Genomic DNA, 19,703 nt, shown 5'->3' with positions numbered 1-19,703 from the left:
GTTTTACGCAACTAAGTTTTATACGACTTAGGGCTATATTCCGACAGAACGAGTGATTTGTGAATACAGATTTTGAAGATCGTATCGCCTTTTCACGTTCCATTAAATTGATAAATGAAACAGATTATGTGCTTTATAAAACGATTGCTCTCGATATCGTAGCTGACGGGGCTTATTACATCGTGTATATGTTAAACATGTACAAAAAGGCAACCAATGTGACGTTTAATTAAAAGCTTCTTTCTCTCTGTCGTCGCTCGGGTACTGATTATAAAAAAAAACAATTTTTTATTGAAAAGACGGATACGAGATGCTGTAGAAGAAAAACAGAAAAATATGCCGCAGCCAAAGTCGTTATTATTATTATTTAAAATGTGCGCGTTACGCGATTTTAATATGGATTGTCCAGTCGACAATATTTTAATTTTTACGATCGGCATATGGAACGTTTTTATTATATCTGTAGGCAAAAGCTTGTTATTTTTCATAAACATATCGAAATGGCTCTTATTATCACAATTGTTTTGCTAAAGTAATTTTTTTTTTATTTATCTCCGGAGGTCTTCGTTACAAATTGTTATTTCCATAATTTTAAATGCTTGTTTATCATTGAAAAATAACAAACCATTTTTATGGGCATGTCAGCGCGTAATTTTTAGTGGCAAACGATTTATACTTTTGAATCTCTAACGAAGATCGAAGTGTTATCTGTGGCTATTAATCATTGTTCTACATATTCTAGGACAAACGGAATACTAAATATTTCTAGTGGAGCAAATAAATTGCGAGACTTCGAAAGAAACGTCATTCTTAGAGACAGTGTAAGGACAGATCTAAAGTTTTGACGACACACACCATAACAAATAGACAAATAGAACCACAATTTCTTAAATTGTCAGAGGATCATTTGAGTAAAAGTAAATGGTTCGTGGTGTGCTTGTGGACGAAAAATTGGCCGACAAAATAAATGATTTAATTAATTTATGTCATCTGTTATCTATACTGAAGACAAAAATAAACGATGACATCTGGAAAGTGGCATCTCATATACCAAAATTTATTTTAAAACCAATGAAGTAAAAGATTACGCTTTGTATCAATCTGCAGAAAATACTCGGATCAAAAGAAGTAATAGATTCGATATAATTACACTTTTAATGTGAATGTGATTGAACTTCTGTATAAGAATAATCTGTCAATTTGCTGATTCAGAAACCAATTTTTCTCACTTTAAAGCTTGATTATCTGAAAGCTTTACAAAGCGTTGCTCATTTACAACCCAATTTTTCAAATGACCTTCGTGACAGAATTTTATACCATAGATTACCTTGGGCGTACACACCTCACACAATCAATAAGAAAAAACTGCTTGAAAGTTAAGTCGGCGACGTTCAAATAAGTGGTGTATAAGAAAGACATGTATGGCCTGCACAATACAATCGGCCTCGTAGTTGGACTTCGAGTTTAGTTTTGTGCTAGAATATAATCTAATCTTATAAGCAAGGTTGTGATCGTTAATAGTATTTTGCATAACAAGGGGCGAAAGTAAAAAAAAATCAAACGTGTGAAGTTTACAGCCCGCGCCGCAGGCAAGGGCGGCAATCACACGATTTGAATTTTTTTACTTTTGCCCCGAGTGATGCATACCATTTTTTATGCCAACTACTGCGGAAGATTTGTATTTTCGGTCCGAAACAAAACATAATTTTAATTAAACTGTTGAGTGATCAACACAATTTGCTGTAGAAACACCAAAATGCCGAAAAGCGCGGGGGTCCAGGGGGCGGCAGCCCCCTGGTATAAAAATAAAAACAATTTAACAAATGAAATTACTGTAAACATACATTCATTTGCTCACAAAACATTTGGCTATCGTCAACACATCACTACACTCAATGCGTACTTTCAATCAAGTGAACATGTGCTTTCGTGACATATGAGGACCGAAAGTAAAATGATGACAGTGCCATTTACTTTCGGCCCGCAAATACGCAAGCCCACGGGGCGAAAGTAAAATGATGACAGTGACATTTACTTTCGGCCCAAGGCCTGAATTTTTTTACTTTCGGTCACCATTTGAGGACCGAAAATACAAACTTTCGCAGTATTTGGCATAAAAATAACTATTGTAGCTCGCTAACGCTACTTTCGAAAAATGTTATCGTCGCTAGTTTATCTTTAAGTAGATGCTATTTGCTACAGCTGTCAATAGACATAAAAAGACTATTTGCACCCAACTCCAACAAAATCTATGGAAATCATTTTTTTATGTAAATTATTAGAAAAAAGTTACCGTTTGACCTCAGAAACGTGTCGGCGTATAAAATGAAAATGAGGCCAATCAGTAAATCGGAAGCTTACAGTGAGACAGACGCGAGAAGGTAGTAATGCTGCCTTTAATAATCCGTCCTAGATTTCATTCAAGTTTAGTTATTTTGTAAAAGGGAAAAATACTTTTCATGCTTCGGGGCCGAAAATGAGGGCAATTTTTCGAATTTTCTCGGGTTTCCGGCCCTCTGCATGAAAACTCACATGTGCACCTGTTTGGGACGGTTGATTTAAGGCACTTTCGCTTGTAGACCTCACTTCGTTCGGCCTACAATCCGCGAAATTGCCTTAAATCAATCGTCCAAAACAGGTACACAAATGACTATTGGAATTTAGCCTTTTCGTTGCATTTTGTAAAAGGTGAACTACAATCTCGACCGATCAATCAGCGTCTGTGCTATATTTTTGTGAAATGGGAAAATTTCCTCGTTCCATTAGCCTTTTCGTTACATTTTGTAAAAGGGAAAATCCCCTGGAATTTGGCCTTTTGCTTTACATTTTGTAAAATGGTAAAATCTTCTGGAAATTGGGTCCTTTGCTCTATATTTTATAAAGGGGAAAAATCCACTGGAATAAAGCGTTTTGCGTTAAGTTTTGTAAAAGGAAAAAATGCTCTGGAATTTAGCCTTTTCGTTACGTTTTGTAAAGCGAAACTACAATCTCGACCGATGAATTTCTTATAATGTCCATAAACAAAAGCGTGATTTCCGTTGTAGTTGGGTGGAAATAGTCTTTATATTTCTATTAGCACACGAATAGTCACTTCGTTATCTTTATGATAAAAATCTTCTAACTCTGCTGGCTTGAGAACGAGTGTGATGCAACTGACGATGGACAGTCCTATACTATCCTGTGACCACACTCGGATTCGTCTTCGCTTCAAGTCAAATCACTTAACGGGAGCTTTGTTGGGTAAGGAAAGAATATAGAAGCTTTGTTAAGTTTGAAGTTTTTGCCTGCTACAATTTTAGTTGGCATTTCAGCTGGTTCTATTCTCTGCATGAAAGTGATCAAGACCAGGTCCGTCATTACTGTTCCGGTTCGTGTAGCACCCTTTCTATTCTCTTCAAGAATATGAAAGTGATTTTTAAGAATATTTTATGTGAAAAGCGGAGGTTTCGTTGGGTTCAGTGACTCAGTCGAACTAAATTTATTTTTGTACGTCAATCCGATGCGAAAGTATGACAGAATTAACTTCTTTGAAATTATAGGTGAATTAATTTCCAGATTCTTCTAAATACTTTCGCTCATTGAATTTTAGCGAGCGCTAGTCGCTATGAATTTCAAACTTTAGCGTCGCAAATGCAACCTCACTTATAGGCAACATAAACCATGAAATTAATATTGATAGTCATTTGTTATCGACATCAACGACAAAATTAAATTATTTTTCTCTTGTAATGTATAGTGTAAAACTAAAGAAGTACAAGATTTTCTATCTAATACAAAGCTACAATTTTATACAAAAGAAGTACTTGGTGATCACTTGCCGCATATAAAAGGTTAATACGAAAGAAATATTCACAACGCATTAACTGCAACAGTAAGACAAGAAGAATATAGCTTCTAGTCTGTTGAAAGTACTTAGAACAAAAGATGTAAAAGATTCATTAAATACTATCATTCGTTTACATGTTTCAGACTGTATTACCTAATGGCGCTAATACAGTAATGAAATTGAATTGGTCCTTCGTATTCACGCCGTGTGCTTCAGAATTTAAGTTTTGGACGGATCTTTCAATTTTTTCTACTTAACACGACTGGCAAACTGGTGTCAAATTCTAAAACCAATATTAAATTCTAAATTCGTCAGTCATTTTGCGCAATAATTTTATGGCCACTCCTGAGAGTGCTCAAATACACATCAAGCAATCTAAAGAAAAAATTTCCCAATCGGCAATAAGACAATGTAATATACCTCCGCGCAACAAAGTAAATCAAAATTCGATTCCGTAATCAAAATGGAAATAATTAGATAAACATGCATATAATACACGGCTCTATGTGTCATTTCGTTTTAATTCTCTCAACCATGTCTAACGTCGAAGAGCCTTTTTTCTCTATTTTTCTGCCTTACATCTTTGACTCGAGCTAGAAAACAAAACCAAAGAAGAAAAAAAAATCGCATCAAACGAAATGAAATAAAAGAACGAAATATCGGTATTTGAAAGGCGTAACGCTAGAAGGCATAAAACATCTTAGACATACTGTCGGTTCGGTTTTGGAACGGATTCCTAATAAATAAATGGTTGAACCACATTCAACTTGAGTGCATAAGTTATAAGCCATATATGTATGGATATACACACAAATATAAACATCCCAGAAAAACAAATAACTGTTTTTTCCATACCATTGTTTCGTGAACCATGTTGTACACGGACTGTTGAAATGAATCCATACAACCAGAATCTATGCCATATTCATAGCTTGCAAACACAAGTCTATATCTTTTGAAAAGTTGAAGAAAAAAAAGCATTTTGAACGTAATTGGACTTCATTTCGTGTATATTTATTGTACATTGAAGCATTTTACCTATATATTTTGTGTGTTGCAATTTTTACAAAATCTTTTTTCTTCTGTGAAACGACAAAGAATGAAATAGGTATTTTTCTTCCATATTACCATCAGCACCATCTGAAAATAAAAAAAGAGTATTTTCAGTTGCGCGCGCGCGTGAGCTGCACGAGCCAAACTGCATATTGTGTTGTTATAAATCTCAATAATTCATGCTCACCGTTTGGTATACTACTATAGGATGATTATGATTCATTAAATGATTCTCTTTTGTTTTGCCACATTTTATATATTGTTTAGACTTGTACGGAAAGAACTCTCGTCTTGTATGTGAGGAGATTCGCTTGATCTTTTAAAATTATTGCGTAACTCAAGAAGATCGACGATTTGAGGAAAAGTTTTTTTTTTATAATTTCAAAAGTTGTTCCACAACAATCGATTATGCTTATAATTCGGATAATCGCACTCAATCTGGAGGTTGTGTCTGTTGCACAAAGTTTATCAAGATGCAAAGGTTCACCATCCAAGAAGGAAGAAGGAAGTCTACATGAATCAAATGGACGTTCTTCATGGACCACCATTAGATTAGTCCGGATATTTATTAACAATAAACAGAACGAATTAATTTTTATCTGTGCTCCGGCTGACCTTATCTCTGAAACAAGGACTCACATATTACAATGGACAATAAACTTCAAACAAATCTAAATAATCAATTGACAAATAGCTTTTACTACGGCCTGCTTCCAGGATATTTTTTCAAGAATTTCTGAAACCTTTGAGAATTCTTAGAACTTAAATTCATGAAAATTCTTGGAATCCTTGAAAATTCTTGTAAAATTCTATTTCTTCAAGAATTTCGAGAACATTCAGGAGTTTGAAAAATTCGGAGAATCTTCAAAAATTTGGAGAATTCAGAGAATTTTTAATAATTTGGAGAATCGTCAAGAATATTGAGTATTTTCAAGAATTTCGGGAATTTCCTGAAGTTTCAAGAATCAATTCCACGAAAATAGGTGCTGACGACCACAGCACAAAAGTCAGGGCCGTAGCTATGGGAAGGCTTTTCTGGCTACGTTCCTAACAACTTAATTGAAAGCTTTTTGTGGTCGGTGAAATCTATTGGAGAAATATGACAGATCTAACGAGATTTTTGTTAATTGATCACACGGAAAAGATTGAGTTGTCTAGTTACTTGTATTACGGAGGTTCCCTTTGGTGGATGCTTTCGAATCCTGTTTTTTCTGTGTATGGTTCAAACAGAAATCACATTTATCACTTAAAGCATTAAGGGAAGCGATATTCGCTGAGGTGCATTGAATGAATTATGTTGAATGCCCCTGACTTTGGTTGTACATGTATAAGTATGGGTGAGATCTATTTCCAATGACAGTTCAACTAAACTCGAAAGTTTGCTTGCATCATTTGACCAAAAAGAAACGAGGGAAAATTTTGTGTATCAAAATGTCTGAAACTATGAACCAGTCAGCGAATACAATCGTTGGAAGTAAAAATAGTCCAACAAGCAAGCATATCCCGGAGAGTAATTTTATCGGACAATTGTTGGAGTATTGCGCGAAAATGAAACTACCACCGGCTTCATTTGAAATGATTCAGGACGCTACGGATTCTCACGAATTTTGTGTGAAATGTACGGTTATTAATGTCGAAATGGTGGGAACGGATCCCAATATAGAGCAAGCAATGCAGACAGCCGCAATTAAGGTGTTGGAAACACTTCGACTAGGTCAATCGAGACGAGAAGACGATTCCCAGGTCGATGGATCAGTAATGAAAGTGGCGAAAAGACAACTGGCAACTCAACTTCCGTGCAACAATTTTACCGGCCAATTGTTTGAATACTGCGCGAAGAACAGATTACCACCAGCTTCATTTGTATTAGTCGAACAGACACAGAATTCTGGAGGTCAAAGTGAATTTTGTATGAAATGTACGGTCAATAATATCGAAAAACGAGGAACCGGATCAAAAATAAAGGTAGCAAAACAGACTGCGGCTAAAATGGTGTTGGAAGAGCTTCGTCTAGAAGAATCGACTCAGAGAAACGATTCCCAGGCTGACGAAAATAAAAACTGCAAAATTTTGCCACTCCAGAAGATTAATGAAGAATAAATTGATGTGTTCAATTTATGTTAATTTTATATGTCCTACTAATGTCTTATACTAAGAATTATATATGTAATTCTGTCAAACTTTCTGCTGAATGAATATACTTAGCTAAATAAACAACAACAAGGCAGTAATCGTTTCGATTTAAAAAAAATTCTTATAATACAAAATCATGAATCGTCCCAGTACAACTATTAGGTATCATTCATAATTCACGTATTGCTTTTCGGTGTTGTCCTCAAAATTAAATCTCCATTCACTCGAGAAACATAACTCTGTTTTAGCCACTCTTGGATATACCAAGCAGCCTAGCTCTTCCACTCTAATATAATGCAACACTGTAAAGATGTTCTTCGTAGTTGTTTGTCGTCTCAACAGCCAAAGAGAATATTTTATAAACCAGGGACTATTTTTGAGAAAAAATTTTCCCGATTTTTTCTACATTTTTAAAAATTTCCATAGGAAAATCCAGGAAAATTTAAACTGATGCTAGTAACATTTACTTGTGATCCCCTAACCTACACCCTAAAAACAAAGTTTTTGAATGAATTTAAGCAACCAGTTAAATGTCAAGTCAATAGATTATAGATTTGAGCACTATTTTACAGGAGTCTCAATGATTGACATTGTCGGCAAGTCGGTCACTTCTGTCACTTCACCAAACAATATTTTCATGGATCGAAAATTTTATTTCCTAACAAATGATTTTGATTTTTAAATTTCGTATCTCAAAAGACCCAATGAAAGTGTAAAATAGGTATGGTCCGCCCGGAGGACATAAAAATTTGATTTTCGTACTTAAACGCACTCATTTTCATATTATTTTGACATAAAATGTGAGTGCGTTTAAGACGAATTCGCCGATCGACCATACTTGTTCTAGACTTTCATTGAAAAGACCGACTCGAAGGCAGTGCCATCGATGATTTATGCGGTAGTGGCGATAACAATTCCACAATCTATTACTCTCACTATTAATCTCTTGCTGGAGCTGGTGTAAGATCACTGTCTATGGTCATCATTGGCTTTGCTCATTAACATTTAACAAAATAGTTTTTTCGTCAACATAATTGGTTATTAATTGGTGGCAGCCAGTCAGCGTATATGACTATGGCAAAATCTTTATACATGAGACGGACTTTCAGATTATTTAGTTATTTATTTTCGTCAGCATATGAACGGATCTTACAATATTTGGCATTCATACAAACTAAAACTTTCAGATTTGGGTAGATTTCATATTGACTCTGAACTGGAAATTTATCATATTCCGTTTTGGTAAATACACGGTCTCCGGTCATCGTGAACAAGGTTCTGAAAGAAGGCTGGTGACACCGAAATCGATAAACGCACTCAGTACAGTTTGTATGTGAAGCCAACTCGAAGAAATTGTTTTTTAGGAAAATTCATCCACACTGAAATATGTGCAGTTGAAGTTCTTACAGAAATTTCTCGATTCTCGAGGTACACAAAACGTACATGGTCGTGTGGGGTATCATTTGAAAGGTAATTGTATGTGATTTCGGGCCAAATATAGTTTTACGTTGTTTGGATGCATATGCGATGAAATAGAAGTTGAAATGTTTAAGTGCCCATATTTCATCGCATATGCATCCAAACCCCATAAGTCCATATTTGGCCTAAAAGCACATAATATTACCTTTCAAATGATACTCTACACGACCATGTACGTTTTGTGTAACTCGAGAAATTTCAGTAAGAACAGTGTAAGTCTTCGGTTGAAAACTTCAACTGCACATATTTCAGTGTGGATGAATTTTAAAACCATCAAGTCCCTATTCGACTCAATAGTACATGTGATTTCCTTTCTAATGACACCCCACACGACCCTGTACGGCACGTGTAACTGGAGAAATTTTTGTAAGAAAATTGCAATTTTTTGGTTTTTGCTCACCTTTCACCAGTCACAAAAGCTTCGAAGAATTTTTTTGAAAGTGGTTTTGGCTTCTAGGGTCGAAGTCCTTTCTAACTAATGTAGCACATGATGAACCTATTGTTTCAACTGTCACCTGTCATGTACGTACACGGCGGCAAAACGGATTGAAAACGAAGAAGAGTGAGGCCACCTCGGCCACCTTAAGGCTTGATTTCCACTAACCAAAAAAGTACTCCGTCTGAGAGACAAAATTGAATTTTTCACGGTTCTCACACGGAGTAATTTTTGTTGAATGGAAACCATACTTAAAGGTCCCCAAGCAGCCGTCAAAAAAGCATTCCGTTTTGTCTCCGTTTTGACGATTTTTTTGCCAGCTCTTCGTCGAAATAAATTGAATACTTCGTTGAATTGAATTTTCGTTAATTTTTGTTGTTTTCACGATTCACCAAAATCGAGTAGTTAAGAAAGTGATAGGAAGTATTTGCACGGTGAAGATTGTGGTTTTGAGCACTATTTCACAGGATTCTCAATGATTGACGCTGTCGGCAAGTCGGTCACATCTGTCACTTCACCGAACAATATTTTCAATCGAAAATTGAATTTCCTAACAAATGATTTTGATTTTTAAATTTCGTAAATCAAAAGACCGATTCGAAGGCAGTGCTATCGCAGATTTTTGCGGTATTGACGATAACAATTTTCATCATATATTCATAGTTGAATTGATAGTGTAAGAATGTTGGATACCCCCTACTACGTTTCTAGTATGTGTGAACTGTGCTACGTAGTCATTCTACACATATGCGCCAGTTGATTTAAACAATCGAAAATCATACAAAACGAATCAACAGTTCGCCAAAGTCGTCTGATCACAACAGAATAGAAAAGTGTTTGTCCTGTACCGTACAAATTTTGATCGATTTTATACAACAATATGTCTGAAAAGGGTGTAACATCGCTGATCCAAGTCCTTGAACAGTTTTCTGTGAGAAATAATCAACGGCTGCCGGCTTACACATTTACTTCCCGAGACAATGCCTGTAAGAAAATGTGTACGGTGACGTATTGCAAGGAAACAGTAACGGGTCGAGGTAAAACCGCGCATTCCGCTGATCATCTAGTCACTCAGTTTCGAATAACAAACACGTGTTTTACTTCCAGGCGGTTCAAAGAAAAAGGCAAAACGTGCTGCAGCTAAAAACCTGATACATCTTTTATGCACCAAATCCGATTCGGTACGGCTGGAGTTATTACCGATAGCGCGGTTGGTAGACGATACGATAGATTTAAAAGAAAAAACTTCTTCACATGAAAAAAATTTCATTGGACAATTGCTTGAGTACTGCAAGAACAACACACTGCCACCACCTAATTTTGAGATACAGGAACTGGGTCTATTTAAATTTCAAGTGGACTGTACGGTCGATAACGTCCAGGAGCTGGTGATCGGTCCAAATAGAAAGCGAGCCAAGCAAATGGCCGCCAAAATGGCGTTGGAAGCGATTAAATTGAGAGATTCGATACGGTACGACGATGTCCAGTTGGATGACTCAACAAGTGACTGTCTACCGGACTGGTGGCAAATCTCTGTGTACGATCTATTAAGATACTGCTCGAAAAGCCAATTACCGGAGCCTACATTCAGCGAAGTCGCCATGAAGCTACCGACAGCAAAAGGTGTGAAATGTACGATCAATAATGTCGAGAAGCTGGGAACTGGCTTAACAGAAGCAGGAGCGAAAATGGCGGCCGCAAGATTGATGTACCAAACAATTCGACTAGCAGAAACTACTGGTAACGTTGATAGTCTATTCCGCGAAACACGAAAAGTACAGCGAAAGAAACGTCGACCAACAAATGTCGATACGGACAATCATATCGGACAATTGTATGAATATTGTCGGGCGACCGAATTGCCTACACCATCGTTTAAAGTCGTCGGCCACAAATGGAATATCTACCGTTTTAGTAAATTTCGTGTACGGTGTACGGTTGGTGATATCAAATTTGATGCAGACAGTCGAAGGAAAAAGGTGGCAAAACAGGCGGCCGCCAAAAAGATGTTGGATAAAGTGCGACCAATCGATCAAAATGAAACAAAGGAAATTGTCGATGACGCTGACGCGCCACTCTGTGATGATGACTTGGATTCCGATAATAGTGAACAATCGACTCAGCCCGACGATCTTCAGGCCGAAGAAAACGAAACCAAGGAAATTACTGAGGAAGCTGTCTTGTCAGTCCGTATTGATGGCATTGGACTGAATGATAGCGAACAATCGACTCAACACGACGATCTTCAGGTCGAAGAAAACGAAACAAAGGAAATTGCTGAGGAAGCTGCCTTGATATCCCGTGATGATGGCGTGGGTTCAGATGACGAAATTGAAACCGTGGAACTTACTGAGGAAGCTGTCTTGCTACCCTGTGATGATGGTATCGGTTTGATAGATAATGAACACAACGATATACACGTCGACAAAACCTTGGAAATCCGTTATAACACCCCTGACATCGATGATAACGAACAGTCGAACAACGATTCCCGTTACGTGGGAATTACTGATATAGAATTCACTTACTATTAATACTTCTCCGTCCACTTAAACCAAGTGAAATTGAAGTGGTTGAGTTCAATTTGTTATAAACATCGATTCATTCAGCATTAGTGCATGTAGACAATAAGCTAGAAATTTACAATAATTCAATTCCGTCAATTTGTGACAAAAAATCTCGTCCATTGTTTCCAATATATTTTTAAGATAATAGTTCTGACAAACGACCGTCGAATGATTAATTGATTGTCGGTTAATTGTAGTTAAATAAACCACTAGAATAGACCAATTAAAACAGTGGCTGTTTCAATTCCGATGAAAATCTGTTAAGCAACAAACCCACAGAGAAATGAATACAGATGGCTTTGCTTCCGTCCCACAAGAGAGCAATTTTTCCGGACATTTGTAGGTAACAGTTAATTTTGTGTGAATTGTATGGTTAAAACTGTCGAAATGAAGCCGGATAATTGCAGAAGGAATGCGTGAGGAATAGATGAAAACCAGCTTCATTTGAAATAGTCGAATGGAAACAGGATTCTGGAGATCAAAGTGAATATTTCAAAAAGAGAGGAAACATAGCAAATCAGTAAATTCCAGAAATTCTAGAAGATTCTTGCAAATTCGATAATTTTATAAAATTTTCTAGAGCTTGTGGGGCCGTTCATATGTTACGTAACTCAAGAGGCAGTCCACACATTTTTTTGAAAAGTAATAAATTTTGCGTGCCAGCAGGGCCTTAAAATGTAGACCTAATTTATGGACAAGCTCTACAAAATTTCAAAAAAACATTTTCTAGCAACTAGTAGCAGATGAGAAAGTAGCATCAAGTTGGACAGCCGCGACAATGGTGTGGAGTGTGAGAGCTTTGTCTAGGAACATAGGCTTAGAAAAATTTTTCCTGGTCGACAAAAACTAAACCAATTTCTTGTTCCGAACAGACAGATTTTGACATGAATCTGAAAATTGAAAACCCGATCCGACCTGATTTTCATCAATTATTAAAAATGCGTTACTTTGATTATGCAAATATTCCGCATGAAATCACGGGACGAACAAGACTAACAAGAAATAATCAAACGAATCAGGTCAATTAATGTTACTTCAGGTTAAACAGGTCAGGTCAAATTTAAATCAGCCCGCGTAAAAAGAAAGTTCTCACAAAGCCTAAATCGATCGAATTTAGACTTCTCACTGTCTCAGTGAGGAAAATTTTGTATGAAGCTGAGGACCGAGAAGTCTGAACTCGTTCGATTTAGGCTTTTGAGAAGTCTCACCTACAATTTTTTTTACTGGGGAGGTTACTGTAACCTTCAGTTCAGGTCATATTTTCGATTTTCAGATTGAGGTCTGGTAAAATCCAAGGTAAATATAGTGAGATAGCGAAATTATTTTTGTGAAATACAAGTAAATCGTAGTCAACCATTTAAAAAAAGATGTTATTGGCATCGAACTTATGTGCTAGGCCACGCGTCTGAATGACATTACCTTCTGAATGACATTACCTCCTCCTTATATTTACATTGGTTAAATCCAAACTAATCCGAGCCTTCTTTCTAAGAAGGCTGCTTTGCCTTGAAACTAGATGGATGAGTTTATGTTTGATATCTTACTATTAGAATAATAGTTTTACACGCTTCATGATACGAAAACAGACGAAATCACGCGCCGAAAGTTATCGGAAGCCATAGTTTTTTAGTTCTCTCCGAGCAGACCTTATAAACAGGTCTAGGGATATAGATGATGTTTTACTCGCATGCGACCTGTTTTGAATTGATGTATACGAAGGCGGAGCTAACTCTCTCACTTTCTTTTGCTCTTTTTGTTTTTTCTGTTTTTCGTATCAAAAAGCGTACTCAATCACAGTATGTGTGTGAATTCGTATGCCACGGGAATTATTGTTGCACACGTATGTATGTTGAGTCTCGACTTCGTCTCGACGAAATAAACATACTTGTGCAATATAATTCTCTCGGCGTACGTATACTGTAATTTCGTGGTTTCTCTCCTTATGATGAAAATAACTAATGTCAAACTTTCGCTGAATACTTAGCTTAGAGTAATGAAGCACCAGATCAAATTAATGACGTTGATCGTTTTGATTTACCCCCAAAACCCCTAAAATGCAAAAGGTGTCCCAATACAACTATTTAAATTAATGCTGAGGGATCATTTATAAATTACTTAACGCTTTTTCAGTGCTGTCGTCAAAGGTCAAAGCTCGAAAAATACGCGACCTACGAAATTAAAACTATGTTCTGCCCACATATCTTCTTTAAAAGGGAAACTTAGCTTCAACTTCACAGAGCGTGTACCTCTCTCGGGATTATTTAGAACTAAATTTTGATGACAGCACTGAAAAAATGTGCGTTCCGTAATTTATGAATGATCTCTAATTGATTTATCGGATAATTGTAGTGAAAAAAACCACCAGAATAGAACAATTAAAACAGTGGCTGTTTCCGACAAAATCTTTTAAGTACAAGCCCATTGTGTCGATATATTATCTGGCAATAAACTGGGCAAATATAAATGAAAAGTTGCTCTCGTATCGTGTGCATATGATATGGTTATATGTAAGAAGTGATTACATAGTTACGATACGAGAAGAATAGATAATTTTATTATAGTTTAATTGCACGATTTATAACAATTATACTATAATTTAGCGTCTCTTTCTACGTTCACCATTCCCATATATTAAATAATGTGTGCGAGGTTGGTGTGTGCATATGGTATGGTAAGTTTTATATTGTGTGTTGTTTATTATTTTAGGTTCAAAACTCTTAAGTAGGTATTCATTGTTCCACTACACACAATAAATATATTTGTAATGGAAAATATTCAATAAATTAATTTAATAATATGTGTCGTTTATAATGCAATTTATATTTAAAACAAAATAAAAGAGAAGAAAAAAGAACAAAAATTGAAATTCTCACCTACGGCAATCTTAATTTTCTGTTGTTTTTTTTATGAAGTCGGAATGTCCTGCTTCACATTATTATTATAACACATTCAGGCGTTACATATTCAATTGTTTCAGTGGATTTTTTTCTCCTCTGTTAATTTTTCGAAAAACGCCAATTTCATAAGATATAAAGCCACCACTCGCATGCGTAAATTCAATATTATATTCTGAAAAACAAAACAAAATGACCTTTATCATCGCAACATTTTCCGTGTGCAATGTACACATTTTACAGCATTCAATCCAAACGAAAAAGATTGGCGCGAGAAAAAAAAAAGAGAATTTTACTTAGTTCTCACCATAAAAATGAATGTGAAGTGCATGCACAGAAAACGTATATTAGGTATAAAACTTTGCATCGAGCGTTCCAGCGATAATATTTCAGAGTTTTCGGTGCTCTGGTTGCCATTAACAATAAAAGTTCCCATTCAACACCATCTTGATAAATTAGTTGTATTCAAGACGTCGGATAAATTAAAATGCAATATGCTCAGAGGGATAAGTATCAGCTAAGAGGTGGGTATAAGTAAAAATAAAACTCTCTATGGCGTGATAAATGTTTTGTGTTCTTATTTACTTTCATTCGATAAATGATAGCAGGGCCTATTTACAGGAATTGAGAAATTCGAGAATTTTCAAGAATCAATTTCACGAAAATATGCTCGGGTGGTTAAGAGTCATATCGCCAAAGCTTCAGTGATTTTATTAACTTTAAGAACAAGCGGTCTCCGATTTTAATGAGTGATAGCTCGTTGGATTCGTCTTTCTAGCAAACACGTATCTTTCACTTTTTCGAGAAAAAAAAGTGAAAATCGTTCAAAAGTAAAGACATGTCAGTGGGTACAGAAAAAATTACTATATGAAATTCAGTGATAATATTTGTAACTTACGCCGCCTGTGTGCAATGTCATATGAACGTATGTAAGGGTTTTTCTCGCACTAGTGCGATAAAAGCCACTGAAGTCACACTCAGATTATCTTCGGTATTTATTCGATTTTCTTCATTGCATGAAACGTTGTATGTAACAAGAATCGTATGGAGGTATATTATCGCACTAGATGTCAGATGTCGCACACGATGTCTTGTCAACCTCGGCTTCGCCTCGGATTGGCAATCTGGCATCTAGTGCGATAATAGACCTCCATACGATGTCTCGGCTTCGCCTCGGATTGGCAATCTGACATCTAGTGCGATAATATACCTCCATACGATTCTTGTTACATAAATAACTATTAAATTATTGTAATGTTGTACGAATGTCGGCCTTGGAAAAACCTACAGGCATAGAGGTAGACTACCTATAGAGGAATTATGACCCGAAATTCATTGAAAAATTATATCAATTACACCACTAATTGACATTTAGAGCCACTTTTTATTGACTGTACACGGAGCTGTCACACATACATTTAAATATATGATTTTTCATTTTAATTTGTCAGTTTGTTCTATTGAGGGGGCCCTTGCCTACAGGTAGAGTATACACACTGCTTGGTGCGAGTAGATCCACGAGAGTTATGACTACAAATATAGTGAATATTTTTGGAGAGTCCACTTTCCCTGCAGCATCGATGTTCCACGGAACTGAGTATGGGGTGTTGCAGCTGGCCTCACCCACTATCGTTCCACATATAAATGAACCCAGTACTTTTTGCTGCGAGTCTTGGAAAAAAATTTGCAAATTTTTTCCTTCTTTCTGAAGGCTCTACAGCTGGAACGGTGCTACGACAGTCATTTTTTATCGTCTACTAATCTTTTACCTTATCAATAGAAAAACGTCTCGCTATGTCTCGAATATATGTCGTTACAACAGATCCAGTGTTAGTAATATCAAAAGAAAAAATATTAAATTTTTCTCGGAGGATTTTATTCAAGTAGAGTGTTAGCGTATAGCACATGATCTCAGGACTCCGGAACAGTAATTAGTTTTTCAATCGGACCAATATTTTCTACACGACAGGAGTTTGGAAAACCGTTTGCTCCCACTTGATCATATCGTTTTTCCACAAATCTTAAAATTTCTCGAACTTCTTAATTCAAGAATTTCCAGAATCAATTTCACGAAAATAGGCCCTGGGTGGTAAACAATTTTATTTTTCGGTATAAAATCATCAGAAAGAAATGTAGGGGAATCATCTGATAACAAAATTTAAGCGAACCAGTGTCTCTCATTTGAGTTGCATCTATGTTAAGTATGTTGATCACGATTCAGATTGACTTATATATTATTCGAAATGGAGACTTGCGTCTTTCCTTCACCATTTCGCAAGTTCCCTTTGAACATGAAAAATTGTTCAACTTCTGTCGCGGCATTTGAAAGTAAATTTTAATCTCGTCCGCAATTTGTTTTAATTTTCTTTTTGTATCAATCGAAAAGATGAGATTAAGAAATTTGAGCATTTGTTTAGTTCATGGTCGTGTATGGGAGATAACTTACGACGACAGTTTGGGAATGTTGTTTAACTTTACACAAATTGTTTGGAATTGTGAATTCAAGGAGGTAATTAGTCCGGCTATTTCAACCTTTTCGACGCAGAACGTTATTCTAGGCAAAAAGTTCTTCAAGAGTATCATACTCTGAGTATGTCTCTGAAATATGTAGATTTGTTATGAAGCTAATTTTGTTATCATAATTTTCTTTTTAACATGTTTGCTAGGGCTTTTTCCTATGCTTTTCATGCTAACGGAGTTTAGGTTCCATTTTACCAACTTTCGTTTCTCTTATTAATTTGAGCTCTTAGAACCGACTGCGGAGTTAGTTAGTTACACATTTAATAAAAGAAAGAATATGAGCGAATGGCATTCGAATGCAAATGGTGGAACATGATGTTCCGTTGTTGTTTCCCCTCGACCAATTAACAATTATATTTCTTGACTAACTCACAGTATTTTCATTCATCAGAGTGCCTTGAAATTTATTTTTTAATTCATTGGTTGATCCACTGATTCACCCAAACTTCAAATTCTGAAACGCACTTACGTTCATCAGAATCTCAACGTCATCAGTTGATCAATGCAAAAAATCATTATGAAGGAATGATCAAGTGTGTTTTGGTTTGTCCGAAATGGATCTTCTTGATTGAACGTTTGTCTTTTCAAATCCGAACGTTTGCTCCCTCTTTTAAGTTACAAAGTTCTTTTATACAGAAACTTTCTTTTTGTTAAGTCCTTCTTGACGGAAATAGTAAGGTGTGTAGTATTTCAGGTCAGGTATTTTCAGAAAACAAACGTGACCTGACCTGAACCTGGTTTCTTTCAAACGTGTCAGGTTTCAGGTAACCTGAATTCATCATATAAAATTTCAGGTCAACCTCTCAGGTTCCAGGTCAGGTGTTCACTGGATCACTATATTCAGGTTTCAAGGTAAATTCAGGTTGGTTCAAAATTGATTTAATCAGGTTCTGATGAAGAAAGGTATTTTCTGGTTAGGTTCATAAAAACCTGACCTGTTTCGAAACTTAATAACTCATGGTGTTGGTGTTAAACGGTGTTGGTATTAAATGGTTTTGTTTTACGCATCTGTTAGAGACACTATCAAAAATAATTGACAAGCTGTGACAAGATAACTCTTATGTAGCAAATCGAATGTTTAAAAAAAATGAAGTAAAAGATTTTCGCATCGATGTTTTAAATGTTGTTAAATCATGAAAAGTAATAGATGCGATAATATTAGTGCTACTATTCAAGCCGTGGATTCTACGAAATAACACATGTTAACATGTTTGATTAGAACCAGGGACTATTTTTGGTAAAACTATTTCCAATATTTTTCTAAATTATCCATATTTTCCCGAATTTTTGTTTGTTTTTTTTTTCGTTTTATTTTTCTATGTAATTGATTGATTTATAATGGATTTAATTCTAGTTGATTGAAAGTAGCATTTAAATGATTTAAAAGTAAACATGTACAGGCTCTGAGCCTTCAATGTTTTTGAATGGAGAATAATAATAATAATAATAATTTTCTAAAATATTTTTTGAGGAAATTAAAAGAAATATGAGAAAATGTTTACCCCATAAATTATCCCTGATCAAATCTGAAAATTTTTACCTGACATGAATTTACCTGAAATCTGAATATCGGTAAATGTTCTGGTAAATCATGTCAAAAAAATCGTAGATATACCGGAAATCTGGAATGATTTAGCTGAACGTTTACTGATTTTCAGATTTCAAGTAAATTCGGGTCAGTTCAGATTTGAATATTCTCAGGTCGGTCTGAAATTCAGGTCGGTCTGACCTGTTCCGAGTTGTATGTGTCTGTTTCGCTTTGCGACTTCCATACGACCCTCTTGTTGAAGCACTCTTTCAACACAAGTGAAATAGTGTATATGGAAACACAATCAAAACTCACCTTGCTTTGGCAGGAGACTTCATTCTTGTTGAAATTCAATATGATTGTGACAGGATAACATTGCTCTGGTTGAAAATTATCTATTTTCTTTCACGGCTAGCGAAGGCTGACACCAGTGCCTATATTCGTGAAAATATTTTCACGAATTTTCTCCAATTTTCACGATTTTCTCAAATTTTCGTGAATTTTCCCAAAAGTTTTTTTTTTTAATTTAAGAAAATGGCGAAAATTTGAGAAAATTCGTAAAAATATTCTCGCGAATATAAGCACTGGTTGACGCAATTCTACTTGGTTTGCGGACCAGGGCCTATTATGTAGAATTAATTTGCAAAATTTGCAAAAATTCACAGAAATTCACAAAAATTTGCACAAATTTACACTTCATTTTCAGCACATTTTGCAAGTCTTTGCGTTCTTTTGTCTGTTTTAGTACAATTTAAAGTGAATAAAGCAATTAATTTGACTTTGAAGGTGTGTAGAAGTTATTTTTTGAAAAATTTTGCAAATTTGTGGAGAATTTTGTGTGAATTTTTGCAAATTTAATTATACATAATAGGCCCTGTTGCGGACTGGCATCCCTTAATGGGATTTATCAATTTTTCGAGTCTTTTGCTTTATTTTCGGCATGCATCGTCTGTTGGGCCTTTTGGTAGCCAGTGTGGCCCTGTCCTGGACTTAAGTTCCAGAAATCCGTAGCAAATGAATCACTTTCTGTGCGGGACGAATGTATATAATTCAGACCAAAACGAGTGTTTAACTTTGGACTCAGCATTTATTTTGTTCGATTTTTGCTTGTAATTTTTGTCGTACATAATAATAATTAAATGTTTTTTTTTGTAATTTATTTTTTATTTAGATTTTCTTAGGGGTTGGGTATTATTATAAACATAGTGTGTGTGTTTCTTGTGATGTTTCGAGTGAATATTATGTTTTAAATTGTGAATTTAAGTAC

General features: G+C 35.6%; 1 protein-coding gene across 2 annotated transcripts; it reads left to right on the top strand.

Annotated features, from left to right (window-relative positions):
- Window positions 1-9,693: 9,693 nt before the first annotated feature.
- On the top strand, window positions 9,694-15,941 carry LOC119078853. 2 transcript variants are annotated; one of them, XR_005088075.1, is made up of 3 exons: window positions 9,694-9,964; window positions 10,035-11,593; window positions 15,931-15,941. XR_005088075.1 is itself a non-coding variant. In XM_037186564.1 (2 exons), exons 1-2 carry the CDS (start codon window positions 9,808-9,810, stop codon window positions 11,459-11,461), a joined length of 1,584 nt encoding a protein of 527 aa, XP_037042459.1. In that variant the 5' UTR covers window positions 9,694-9,807; the 3' UTR covers window positions 11,462-11,717. The 2 variants fall into 2 exon arrangements, 1 of the variants encoding a protein (XP_037042459.1); XM_037186564.1 differs by lacking the exon at window positions 15,931-15,941 and having other exon boundaries at window positions 10,035-11,717.
- Window positions 15,942-19,703: the final 3,762 nt, after the last annotated feature.

The sequence above is a fragment of the Bradysia coprophila genome, unplaced genomic scaffold (assembly GCF_014529535.1).
Source record: "Bradysia coprophila strain Holo2 unplaced genomic scaffold, BU_Bcop_v1 contig_297, whole genome shotgun sequence".
Lineage (NCBI taxonomy): Eukaryota > Metazoa > Arthropoda > Insecta > Diptera > Sciaridae > Bradysia > Bradysia coprophila.
Note: the sequence above shows the minus strand (reverse complement) of the source record. Positions and strands in the feature narration are given on the sequence as shown.